The sequence below is a fragment of the Elgaria multicarinata genome, chromosome 2 (genome assembly GCF_023053635.1).
Source record: "Elgaria multicarinata webbii isolate HBS135686 ecotype San Diego chromosome 2, rElgMul1.1.pri, whole genome shotgun sequence".
Lineage (NCBI taxonomy): Eukaryota > Metazoa > Chordata > Lepidosauria > Squamata > Anguidae > Elgaria > Elgaria multicarinata.
The window spans coordinates 73,331,164-73,344,460 of record NC_086172.1 but is presented as its reverse complement, the minus strand read 5'-3'; the positions used below and the strand labels follow the sequence as shown (position 1 = coordinate 73,344,460).

The 13,297-nt window shown below is 44.0% G+C and overlaps 1 protein-coding gene across 1 annotated transcript in view; it reads left to right on the top strand.

Moving 5' to 3' along the window:
• The first annotated feature begins 6,784 nt into the window (after nucleotides 1-6,784).
• IGFBP2 (insulin like growth factor binding protein 2) overlaps nucleotides 6,785-13,297 on the top strand; it is a 67,545-nt gene continuing 61,032 nt past the window's right edge. Inside the window, exon 1 of the mRNA XM_063118323.1 lies at nucleotides 6,785-7,196. Within this exon, the coding sequence (XP_062974393.1) occupies nucleotides 6,785-7,196 (412 nt within the window). The remainder of the gene's footprint in view (nucleotides 7,197-13,297) is intronic.

The window sequence follows — 13,297 nt, the reverse complement described above, 5'->3', positions numbered from 1 at the left end:
TTTGCTGACAACACCAAATTATTTAAGGTTGTTAAAACACAAAGGGATTGTGAAGAGCTCCAAAGGGATCTTTCCAAGCTGGGAGAGTGGGCATCCAAATGGCAGATGCGGTTCAATGTAAGCAAGTGTAAGGTGATGCACGGTGGGGCAAAAGACCCCAACTTCAAGTATAACCTAATGGGATCTGAGCTGGCAGTGACCAAACAAGAAAGAGATCTTGGGATTGTGGTGGACAGTTCGATGAAAATGTCCACCCAGTGTGTGGCTGCTGTAAAGAAGGCAAACTCCATGTTGGGCATTATAAGAAAAGGAATTGAGAATAAAATGGCAAGTATCATACTGCCATTATACAAATCTATGATGCGACCACACTTAGAATACTGTGTACAGTTCTGTCACCACACCTAAAAAACGATATTATAGAGCTGGAAAAAGTGCAGAAAAGGGCAACTAAAATGATTAAGGGGCTTTATTTATTATTACAGTTATATCTCACCTTTTTTCCTCCAAGAAACCCAAGGTGCCATGGCTTGCATGATCCTCCTCCTCTCCATTTTATCTTCATAACAACCCTGTGGGGGAGGTTAGACTAAGAGTCAGTGACTGGCTCAAGTCACCCTGCAAGTTTCATGGCCGAGTAGGGACTAGAACCTGGATCTCCCAAGTCCCAGTCCAACACTCTAACCACTAACCATACTGGTTCTTAATCAATTACAAAAAATTGCTTGACTAAAAATAAACCTAAGTTAATCAGTTTTTTTTTTTTTAACACCAATGCCTTGCAGCAGTTTCTGCAGCTGAAACTCTCCCCACGGCCTGAGTTCGATCCCAGCAGAAGCTGGTTTCAGGCAGCCGGCTCGGGTTGACTCAGCCTTCCATCCTCCTGAGGACGGTAAAATGAGTACCCAGTTAGCTGGGGGGAAAGTAATAACGGCCGGGGAAGACAACGGCAAACCACCCTGCTATAAGGGCTGCCAAGAAAACGTCAGCGAAAGCTGGCGTCCCTCCAAGAGTCAGCAATGACTCAGTGCTTGCACGAGAGGTTCCTTTCCTTTCCAGAAAAACTGTAGGCGGCAAGTGTCATCTTAGAAGAAGCATTCCTCCTAACATGCATGAGCATCACCTAAAACAAAGTATGCTTTTTGCTTTAGAACTACTATTTCTACTCCTGTGCATATTTAATTGATTCATTAAACAATGAATTGACTCAGACTCATATAGCTGACACACCCCACAATCTTACATGTGTCTACTCGGAACAAGGCCCCACTGAATTCCATAGGACATATGTGTAGGTTAGTGTGCACAGAATTGTACTGTTCAATGGCAGTCTTGTGTACAAACATTTCCTGGGAGTAAGTTCGGTGGAACTCAGTGGGATTTACTTCTGAGTTGCACTGCCTAGGATTGCACTGCAAAATTTCTTGAATTGTCAACAGACCTAGTAAGGATTCACACAATGGGTTCCAGAGTCTCCTGGAGTTTTGGTTGATTGTTCACGTCCTAAATCAAAGAGAGTGACACAGAGAAAATTGTGTCTTTCTATCTGTTGTTTAGCTGACTCATAAAACTAGATCTGCTACGCTTTCATTTATCTGTTGGTGTGGAGGAGGAGAAGGAGGAGGAGGAGGAGATGCTTTAAGGTTGGATCTGTGTTTCCCAGTGGTATGATGCAAGAGGAGGGGCAGAAAGTGGCACATGGTACCTTGGACAGAAGAAGGTGTCATAGTGTGAGAAGTAGGGATGTACTCCGCTCCGATTAGAAGCGGAGAATCAGAAGCGAATTGGCCTGCTCCGCCTTGCCCAGAGGCGGAGTAGAAGCGGACTGGGGACCCGTAGAAGCACGGCGAAGAGAAGCGACCATACGCGGAGCGCTTCTCTTTTCGCTGACCGATCCGATCGCCATTTTGAAAAATTTCACCCATAGGATTGCATTGCGGAAAAGAATAGGGGATAACCATGTTTTTTAAGCTATCTTTCTGAAACTTCTTGTGCTTAGAGAGTCATAGCTGGGGGTCATTTTGAGCCTACTCTCAGCTCTCTGCGTGCTGCGGTTCGCTTGCTAGATTTTTTGGAAAAATCGGGTAAAACAGCGGGAAAATACCTTTTTCGAAGGGCTGAGGGGCAGAGTCAACTCCCGGTCATGATCACATGATCCCAAAGTTGGAGGAGGAGATAGGCAAAATGGGTAACTTGGGATTCTGGGAACTTCTCTTTCTTAGTCTGAACGGACTTTTCCCAATTGACGGAGCTATCGAAAGGGGTGTGAATTGGGGTTACGGGTGGTGCGTTAGAGGTTGGAGCCCTGCCAAAAATCAGGGGATGATGGGATTGCCTTGAGTCTTGGCGTGCATGTGTATCCCTGGATAAGCTATCATGGTGCTGAATTTGAGGTTTCTAACGTGCAAATTGACGGAGCTATCGAAAGGGGTGTGAATGGGGTGCCTGATTTTCAAAAATTCCCCAAAAATCAGGGGATGATGGGATTGGCTTGAAACTTGGCATGCGTGTGTATACCTCCATGAGGTGTCATGGTGCCAAACTTGAGGTTTCTAACTTTAACAGAAAAAAAGTTGTATACTTTTTTAGCTTTCAATGCAAGCCTATGGGGGGAAATGGAGCTCCGATCCGGATCCGGAGCTCCGCAGCGGAGCGGAGCGGACATAGGCGGAGCGGGGGTGGAGCGGAGCGGCCCGATCCGCAAATCACGGATCTGGAAGAGAAGCGGAGTGGGGGGTCCATGCACACCCCTAGTGAGAAGACCCCAGTGCTGACCCAACTCTGTTGGAGATGACATTTGCTCCTGTGTGCGGACTGACAACATTTTCATTGATGGTGAAATTCTGCCTTGAGCCTCAAGCTGAAACACAGATCAGGAAAATTTCAGATTTTGAATATTGAGAAGTTTCACATTTTATAACTGAATTTCATCTTTGAGCGATGTAGTATCAAAAACAATAACACATGAAAGTTATGTCTCCATGAATTTAAGGCAATGTTAAGTATCAATTTGCCAAAACAAATATAATGGTTATGCATCTTCTTGTCATTTTCCCCCACCCCCAAATCCAACAAATTCATCTCAGCACAACTTCAGCACCAACAAGCAGCCAGTGTTAAATTCAGGGCTGACCCAAATAACAGAGATCTCCTGATGGTTTTGAAAAGGAGGGGCTGCTTAACCCTTTGACTGCTGGCTGATTCTTTCTGTTCAGCATTGCTCTGTAGGGGAAACACTCTCCTGCTGATATTAGGATTGGTCCCCATTCTCTCTCCATTCAGGGACAGTGTCTTTAAATTTGGCTTTTTAAATTATCATTTAAAAGATTGTTTTTAAGGGTTTATAGGATCATGGAATAGTAGAGTTGGAAGGGGCCTGTAAGGGGCCAATAAGGCCACCGAGTCCAACCCCCTGATCAATGCAGGAACCTAGTACAGCTTTACTCTATCTTTTTTGTGCGTGTTTTGAATTTTTTTGATAAATCACCTTGATTGAGGTTCAACCCCAACCCCAACCCCAAAAGTATAGACATGTTTTAAATAAAATGAATTTAAATAAATATGGATACCCAAGGCCTCTGGTAAAGGCCTGAGATAGTTTGGCTTGAGATGCTAAAGATTTAATTTGAGATCTTCTGCATGCAAAACATGTGCCTTAGTACTGAGCTATAGCCCCTCCCCCTCTGCAGCCTAGTATCTTAATTTTGAATTCATAATTACTTAATTAGTATCCTGGGGGACTAAAAATTTGGGAACACATGGGGCATTCCAATAATGAGGTGTGCCTCCGTGATGGATTAGTACCAGGCAGATCACATAGCTGCATCCCTCACTCAATGTTTTGGGTTAACTCAGTCCATATTAAATGGCCATTTGCTTGTTTTGCTCATTGTATTATTCCAATACAAATGATGACCCATTTGTCTGGTGGTTATAAACACACCAAAGTGAGATTGCACCTTCCAAGCAGGCCAGTCATCTGAAGCATCGAGCCAGACGGTGAAGCAAATTCAATCCAACCCCTCCTTGCCACCCTTTTCTCCACATGGTTGCTGTAATGTGGAAAACTCACCAGATGTCTAGATAGCCCTCTTGCCATGTGAATGCAATCACCCAGCGGCGAGTTTACAAGGGGACTGCAAGCTGTTTTAAAATCACCCCACATGGTGAGGTTACAAAGAGCCACCCAACTCAGGTCAAATGGCCAGGTGTGTCCACTCATAAAACAATAGTTCTCTGCCAGAATGTGCGACTGTCCAACGTAATACTAATGTTGCTTTCAACACAGAGCTGTGTTGCTGTTTTAGCACTTGGGCGAGCTGTTTCAGCACCATTTTGTATTTTTTCTTTCTTTTCTTCTTCTTTTTGCTTCACTTGTCCAAAGGTCACTGAACCCAGTAGATAATATATCAGGCAGGGATTTTACTGGCATTTGAATTAACCCTTTGGTCTGCTTTGATGGAGATGGTACCAAGAAATTAAAATTCCTGAATAGAAGGAAAAACCAAATGCCAGTTATGGTGTAGTCCTTTTCGGAAGAGGCCTTTATCCCACCTACAGAATGTGCTTGCTGGAACTGCAAAGTTTCTTTTTATCTTAATTCATGCACTACAAATTGAGGTTGCAATCCTATACCCACTTACCTGAGAGTAAGCTCAAATTGACTCAATGGCAACATACTTCTGAATAGACATGCATAGGACTGTTCAGTTAATGGATGTCTTCAAGACATCAGAATGGGTAAAAGTAGTCTTGCAGCAAGTTTTATCATTGTGTGTATTTAATCCATGGTTGTTTTTAGTAATTTCATTGGCCATCTGCAGCTGTCTGAGGCATTAATCTTGAGGTCTACATCTATTCAATTTAAATTATTTTCAATATCAGGTTTTTGTTTTGTTTGTTTTTGGCTATTACTCCTAAGAATACTCTGATTTGGGGGATTAATTTTGGTTTTTTTAAATGCATGATTGTAATGCTTGCCTCCAGGGCTCATATATTGCAAAGATTTTCTAGAAGCTGAAAGTTTCTTCATGCTGCTGATAGCATGGTTAGGTCATCTGTGTGCAGTACATAATGAACTTCTGAGTCATTCTGAGTGCATGCTTAGACAGAAAAAAAGTACTATTGCTGGCTGGGGAATGCTGGGAGTTGTAGGACTTGTTCTGTCTAAACATTTATAGGATCGCACCCTTAGAGACAATCCTTACTTAGACTCAAATACTTTACAAGAGTGGAAGAGCAGGTCTTCTCAGAAGTAAGTCCCATTGAATGTAATGGTATTTATTCTGAGGTAAGTAGGAACATGACTTTAACCTTACTAAATAACAGTGCAATCCTAAGTGGGGAGGGCACAGACAAAATGGTGAGAAGAACATAAGAGTCATCAAGCTGGATCAGACCAAAGGTCCATCTAGTCCAGCATTCTGTTGACAACTAGCTGCCAACAGGAAACCCACAAGCAGGGCATGCGTAAAACAGCACCCTCCCACCCATGTTCCCCATGTGTGGGTGTACATAGGCATACTGCTTCTGATACTGGAGGTAGCACACTCCATCAAGATTAGCAGTCATTGATAGCCTTCTGCTCCAGGACTTTGTCCAATCACTTTTTAAAGCCAATTAACTAGGCAGCTATCACAACATCCTGTGTATGTGTTGGGGGGGGGGGGATTTACCTTTATGTATCCTGCATGGTTCTTTGGGTTTTTTTTTTAACACACCCACTCCCAGCAGGGAAATTAATTATACCAACATCAGGTGGGGAGGTGAAGAAGGTGAATTAACATTAAAGAAATTGGAACCTTCCTTGAAATTCAGGTACAAAGCAGCCATAATTTGAATAGATACTTTGTCCATTATAATTTCATTTTATTTGCCCAATAACAAAAAAATTAAAAGGATTAAAACATAAAATCTAAAAACAGCACCAGCATAAAACTAAAGTGAAACCAATATATTACCAGCCAAAAACATTAGAGTAAAAAAATCTTAAAAACAAAACAAACTATTAGGATTACAAGCAATTCCCTTATTTTGTCAAACCAACCCTTAATAGGTAGCATTCTTATTATCTCTTTACAGCCCCAAAGCCCTCAAGTCAGCATACAAGAATTAAACTAAATACACAGAAAATAAAACACAAAATGCAATCAATTAAATCAGAACTTCTCAAAAAAGAAGAAGAAGAAGAAGAAGAAGCAGAAAAAGCAAACATCAGTAACCGCTTGGATTGATGGCGTTGATAAAGCAGGCCGGTTTTCTCATTCTCGAATTGGTTTCTCCCTCCCTTTCCCTTTTTGGTAATGAGTGCTGATTGTGAAGATGGTGAGAGCAGACTCACGGCTTTGTCTCGTTTTATGCTCCCAACAACCCTGAGAGGTAGATTGGGCTGAGCCTGTGACTCGTTTCCGAGGCCATCCCCCATGACTCTGAGGTAGCCCCACCCCCGCGGAGCCCCTTGGAGGATACAAATACCGCCAGACCACAGGTGCCACCTGTTGGGGTTTTTTTGGTCTGCGCCGCAACGGCTAACGTTACTCTGCAGGAGCAGGGAGGACGTGGCTGCTCTCGCCGCTGCTTCACTGCATTTAGCCCCGGGACAGGCCGAGCGTGGAAGAGCTACCCTCACTCCGCACGAGGCGCGGCTGGAGCGGCGAAGTCCTCTTGCCTGCCTGCCTGCCTCTAGGACCCAGCGGAGCCGGGGCTCTCTCCAGTCGCTCCCGCAGCAGCACCTGCCCGGCCGGCGGGCACTCGGTCGGCCACTCAGTCAAGCGGTGCCGCCAAGATGGTGCAGCTGCTGTCGATGATCGTGGTCTCCTGCGCGTGGCTGGGGCTGGGCTCGTGGGTGTCGGGCTCGCCCGCGGGCTGGGCGCTCCCCGAGGTGCTGTTCCGCTGCCCGCCGTGCAGCCCCGAGCGCCTGGCCGCCTGCCTCCCGGCGCCCGCCCCGGCGGAACCCGACGCCGCCTGCCCGGAGCTGGTGCGGGAGCCCGGCTGCGGCTGCTGCCCGGTCTGCGCCCGCCTCGAGGGGGAGCCCTGCGGGGTCTACACGCCGCACTGCGCCTCCGGGCTCCGCTGCTACCCGCGTCCGGACTCTGAGCTGCCCCTCCAGGCGCTCGTCCATGGGCAGGGCAGCTGCGCCCGATGGAGCGACGACGCCGAGCACGGAGCCGCCGCCAGCGTCGACCAACGCGGGACGGGTGAGTGGAAGGGCCAGACCGCGGCTGGACGCGTCTCTCTGCGCGCGGGCTTTGGGAGGGCGTCCGCGACGCTCCAAAAGGGAGTTTGCCGGGAGGTGTCGTGGGAACGCAGGGCGTCAGGTGAACCCCGGAGCCTGCCTTCGGATGCGGTCCTCTGAGCACGTGTAAATTCGAGACACGCGTGTTTAAAATTTAAGCAAATCCTTTCCCGGCCTTACGCCGATAAATGATTTTAGCACAAGGAATCGTCATCATCATCATCATATTAATGCTATTATTATTATCATCATCATTAAGCGAGTGCTATAGTCCCCAGCTTTCGTATGTTTTTAGGTTTATGGAGATGGGCTTCAAAACAAGGTTGTGTCGGCCGTTATGTCCTACTGCTGGCTGTGGGGGTATTAGGTATGCTGAGGCTTGATGATACGGGGAGGCTGGGTGATTGCGCTTTACTACTGAAATGAGAGGTTCTAGGCTTGCCTGGAAGCCCTATCGCATCCTTGCGAGATGGTTGAGGAAATTCTCTGCACGTGCTCAGAGGCGCGGATAACACTTTTGTTCTTCCATTGTTTTGAATACGTTACATTAGGGCTTTGTACAAAAACATATTCCAGGACATAAGCCCGACGTGAGGGAGAAGGCTGGGGTGGATGGGATGCCCTTGGATGAGAATGTGTCGTGGTTGGGAAAATGACTGGCTGAGAGAAACACTTTACGGGGCTGTATGGGACCACCTGTGAACGTTTTAATAATTGCAGGGAGTGGAATATGTGAGTCAGTAAATGTCTCACTTTCTGTGAGAAATGTTGCATACGAGGAATTTGGGGAGGGGGGATTCTTCTGGAGTCCTGTGAAGAGGGGTTTGGGAGTGAGAGATCCAAGAGAAGGCTTAGGGGGTGGGGGCTAAGTTCGGGGAACAGTGATTGGGGCTGAGATGTGAATGAGGGTCTGCTGACAGTGGTGATGGTGGGGAGCACAACAGAATGGGGGGGTTTGAATAGTGTCCAATGTTAATCCTACTTAGAACAGGCCCATTGAAATGAATGGGATTTAAATTAATCTAAGTTCAATTAGTATCAGTGGTTCTGCTCTAAGTAGGACTAACATTGGATACTACCCTTTGTGTAAAAGGAAACCAGGAGTAGCAGAAAGGAAATGGAGTTTGTGCATGGTGTGTGTGTGGAATTAATGGATAGCAGTGGGGGAACCGATGATGGGGGTAACGGGAGTGGGCAGGAGAGGTGCTTTGCTGTGGGACAAATGCCAGAAGGGACTATACACATAAGGCAGGTAAGGTTTGAGGGTGGTTCAGCTGTAGTTTGGATCTCAGTGACTGATTGTTAGATGTGAACCTCTGGAGATGGGATCTGAGGGGTTAGTGATGCAGCTGGGTAATTTTAGGCTCTGGACATAATGCTTTTACTGCCCCCCTTTAGATGGTACCAAGGGTATTACTTTGAAATGTGGTAAGCCAGCCCTGTTTTGGGGGCCCCTCTGGCTCATTCTCCCATGTGCAGCCCTGGAGAAGTCCTGCCCTAAGGACAGCACAACTGTATAGGGTCGACCTCACCTCCCATTATAGGTAAGACTAAGAAGGCAGAGCTATACCTTAATGCACGAGTAGGCTGGGGTGGTAGAACTCTAAATAATACCATGTCGACTGCATAAGGGGGAGTCTTAGATTTCAATGCTTTTCCATGTAAAAAGTTACCCACGTGCAGTCAACTTGTACAACAGGCAGCTTGCAAAATGTTCCCTGGTGTTGGTTTAACATGCAGCCTTTTTTAAAAAAAAATGGGGCAGGGTGAACAGGAAGCAACTGGCTTTCAAAAATAAGACCCTTCTTCACTTGCAGTCCAAAGTGCTCCAGTTCAGGATTCAACCAACTCTGTTTTGTGTGATGCACAATAGCTCTAATTGCTGTTCCATCTTTGATGTTCGCACTTCTATTTCTCCAGTGTTTCTCACCACAAACACAAAGTAGGAACAGCAAGTCTGTATCCCTAAACTCAAAAGTAGACATGTGTTGAAGAGCTTTGGCTAGCCATGTTCTCCTGGCTTGCTTCCCCAGGGATGTTTAAAGATACATTATGTTGTTTAGATATTTGCTATGGCAAACACCAGTGTAACATGGAGTTCCCAGGGCTTGTACCACAATTGCAACACAAACTGAAGTATGTTTCAGTCATTCTGTTCAAGTTTAATTTTCTTTGTTACCTGTTATTGGCTTCTACCCAGGCAGCTAAAGATACCATATCCTGAGGATGCTGTAATTTACTGCTTAAATGCTTATCTAGGCAGCCCTACTTAAAGCCCTTAAGCACAAGAAGCTAATTACAATTAAATTAAAATGGACTATGGCTAAAGTAGAGAAGGAAGGATTTAAGTAGAACCTGTGTCTGTTGTGCTGTGACATATCGGGGTGACAAGAAACTGTCCATTTGTTGTGTGTAAACTATAAGTGTGCACACATAACTTGTCTTAGACAATAGTTTTGTAGATGAAGGCAGTTTTTATCATAATTCATCTCCATGATGAGTTCTTGACTATATAATCTCTTAAACTCTTCCGATTGTATTGCAGTGAATTCACTCAACTAGACACACTATATTCCAAAGTAAGTCCTTTAAATTCGGATGCATTTAGGCTTGCAGCCTTAAACAAATAAAAAACTAACTACTGGGTTGCTGAATTGCATAATATTCAGAAAATGATGAGCATTAGGGGATATAAGATGAGCAGAAGAAGGAAAGGGGAATGTCACATGAAACTAAATTTTGGATTAAATTATCTTTCTGCTGTAATATATGGTTTATGTTGCTATACCATTTGATCAGTGTTGCTTGATTTGATTTTTTATATCCTTTTGTAGCAATGTCCTTAATAACACACTTTTAAAAAAAAGGTTTTCTGCGCATTGTCTCTGTGTTACTTGATATTGTGCCAAGATGTGATCAAAGCCAACACAGAGCATAACCATAGAGAGCATAACTGTAATAGTGTTAAGTGTGAAGCTCTGATATTTAAAACCGGGAGTATTTAGAGAAATTCTCAAACTGTTGTTGCACCAAAGGGAGAAGAACTCGGATAGGCTGAGGCTGTAATGAATTATTAGAAACATTTTGCTTAAACAAAGAGGAAATTTTCAATAGAAAAAAAAACTATCTCCACCTAACATTCTTCATTCAGTATGACATTCCAGCTGGATGTCTACAATATACATATATAGTGGATGTCTGCAATATGCAATATACACGCAGGTAGCAAGTAGGTGTAAAGCGGCACAATAGCAAAATGACAAGAAGGCTCTGGATCCATGGTGGACGCAGTCAATCTTAAGGTAAAATGTATAAGAAAGATAGAAAGACCAACAACATAGTATAATCTATTGTTAGTCTTTCAATCTTTCATGCATGTGAGTGATTATAAGCAGAGATGGAGAACTGGAGAAATCCAGTTATTGCTGAGTTCAAGCATGAGAAGTAAAGGGGAAATGGTTTAAGATAATTCTCAGAAACTGATTTGAAATCAATTTGAATTTAACATACTTTGGCAAGAGTGCTTCTTGTCTACCAAGAGGCAGGTGCTGATTTATTCTTCGTGTAAATTCCATGAATTGTACTTTTTTGCCTAGGGTAGGTTGGAGGAGGGGGGAACTCCTTCTCTTGATTGGGGGTTGGAATGCCAAACTTGTATGCAATTCCTAAATTAAGGGGTTGGCAAGTTTATTTTGTCCCTGATGAGAGTCAGGAAGGTTGCCCAAGTGAAACAAGGAATAAGACTGAGAATTCTCCTGCTGTGGGCTTCAGCATTGTTTAATCTTCCACTGAGGTCCGTGCTGCCAACCCAGAAAGGGCTCTAGGCAGAAAGAAATACAAATAATCCTCAGCAACGAACGGATGCCGTTACTGATTGCAAAAAAGGCTGTGGGTATTCTGGGGAATGTTGGAACAAAAATATAAAGTCTGTGGAAATCAAACTGACGGCCAAGTGTAGCTGTACCCTTTGGGGTTCAGTTCTACAAAGTTCTGAATGTTCCCTTTTCTCAATGCAAGACTGGATTGACTGCAGTAGTATCTTGATGCTATTTGGATGGGTTTCCTTCCTGGCTTCTTTAACTCCACAAACTTGACATTACCTCCATTGCATCGATCTCAGCCTGCAACTGAAAGTTGCTGCCAACTGTTTTCAGTGCATTCTTCCAAATCCTCTGTGTAATGAGTCCGGTTTCATTCCAGGGTCCTGAGTGATAAATATCCATTTGGCAATTGACTCCAGACTTCAAAGAACTGTAACTTTTAGCCCTACTGACATAAACACAACTTGCTGAGTGAGGATCAGCAATCTGATTTGTAGTGTTAGAAGATAGAAGAAGTAATGTAATAAGCAGCACCTGCTTATTACATTACCAATGCGGGAATAGAACCATATATGAAAGTTCATGGAAATTATTTGTGAAAACCAGGAGACATGCATCTGCATCCATTCCTAGAGAAAACATGAACACGTTGGGACTATACACCCATCCTTCTAGGTGGACTGCTATTTAGTAAGCAGAACCGGCAGTCCTTTATTAGGGGCTGAGCAGTATGAGAATGGGGAATACCTTTGCCCTGCAGAATTTGGAATTGATATGAGATTATCCTCAAGGTTTGAGGAGTCGTTTAGGTGTGTTGATATTAGGGGTGACTTTTTCCTCACTATTATGCGATGGGGACTTTTTTGGTATCTTTAAACTGCAATGTCCTCTTTGGAGAAGAGTCACTGTGATCATCTAGCAAAGAAACAAGCTACAATCCTGTGCCCACTCACCTAAAAGTAATCCCCATTGAACTCAGTGGGTCTTTCTTCAGCGTAAATACACATAGACCACTGCTGTCCAAGTCATCTTGGTGACTGTTCCTTTGTGACAGGTAACTGGCCGTCAGTAGCCAAACTTATCAGTCCTTTTATTTAATCAAGTGAGCTTAGGTAACCAGGTGCGAACTTAAGGTAACCAGGTGAGAACTAAAGGTATCTCCTAGTGTACACAGACCAAATAGGACAGTTCCTGCAAAAAAAAAAAGTAGACACAATTTGGATGAATGGGAACATGCAAATCAATAAGGGAGCATTTCTGGGAACTTGAATACCTTAGGGGTAACATAATTAAACAAAAAATCAATAGTTGATATGATATTATATGGAATTAGACTTCATAAATGCATTTGGCAGAATTACTCAGGGTTTGAATAAGGATTGTATCTGGCAACCTAACTTCAGCTTCCATCCTGCTACAAAAAAACCCTTTCTTTTTGCTGATACAGTGCTCTTGCTCAGTTTTTCCCATTCCTGCTAATTTAATCTCACCTTGTTAACTTGATTTATTGCCCACTGTTTCTCCATTCACACCACCTTGGTGTGCTTGACACATCTGATGAAACAAACTGTTGCCTACAAAATCTCATGCTACAGCAAGTCTCTAAGGTGTGTCAGGACATTCTCTTCCTAATCTGCAGTGTTTGTGTTGCGTGGATTGGGGACTGCGTTTTTTTCTTTTGTGGGGTGTTTTGGGGTTGCAGCCTGTTGTTTCCCTAAAGCTTTTGCAAAGCTATGCCCCACCACAAATCAGTGAAGACCTTGGCGGGGTTTTTTATTATCACTAATTCATTCCTGGAAATGTCACTGAAATTGCACTTTTTGCAGCCTGCTTTGCACTTTCATTTTCAGGGGCAGCTCTGGTTTAATTAGGTTTAGTAATGCCTGGAAGATCTAGCAATGTGTCTGATCATTCCAAGGGGGCTAGCCTTAGGCGACACTGTAGATGTTTCTTGATTTCAAAAGCTGGGAGAATAACCACTTTAGTTATTTTAGCACAACTATTAGCACAAGTAATATCAAACAAGCAGCTAACTGAAATAAGTGGAAGATTTTGACTTGTCTTTTTAAATGGGTGGTGCTTGAGGGGAAGTATTCAGAATGCTTTAGACCAGTGGTCTTCAACTAGTGGGTTGCGACCCACTTTTGGAAATCAGTCCAGATGGGTTGTTGCAAAGTTGTTGTCGCCATGTTGGGCTATTGTGAAATTGTGAAAGTGGGTCCCATGTTGCAGGTTGGGAATC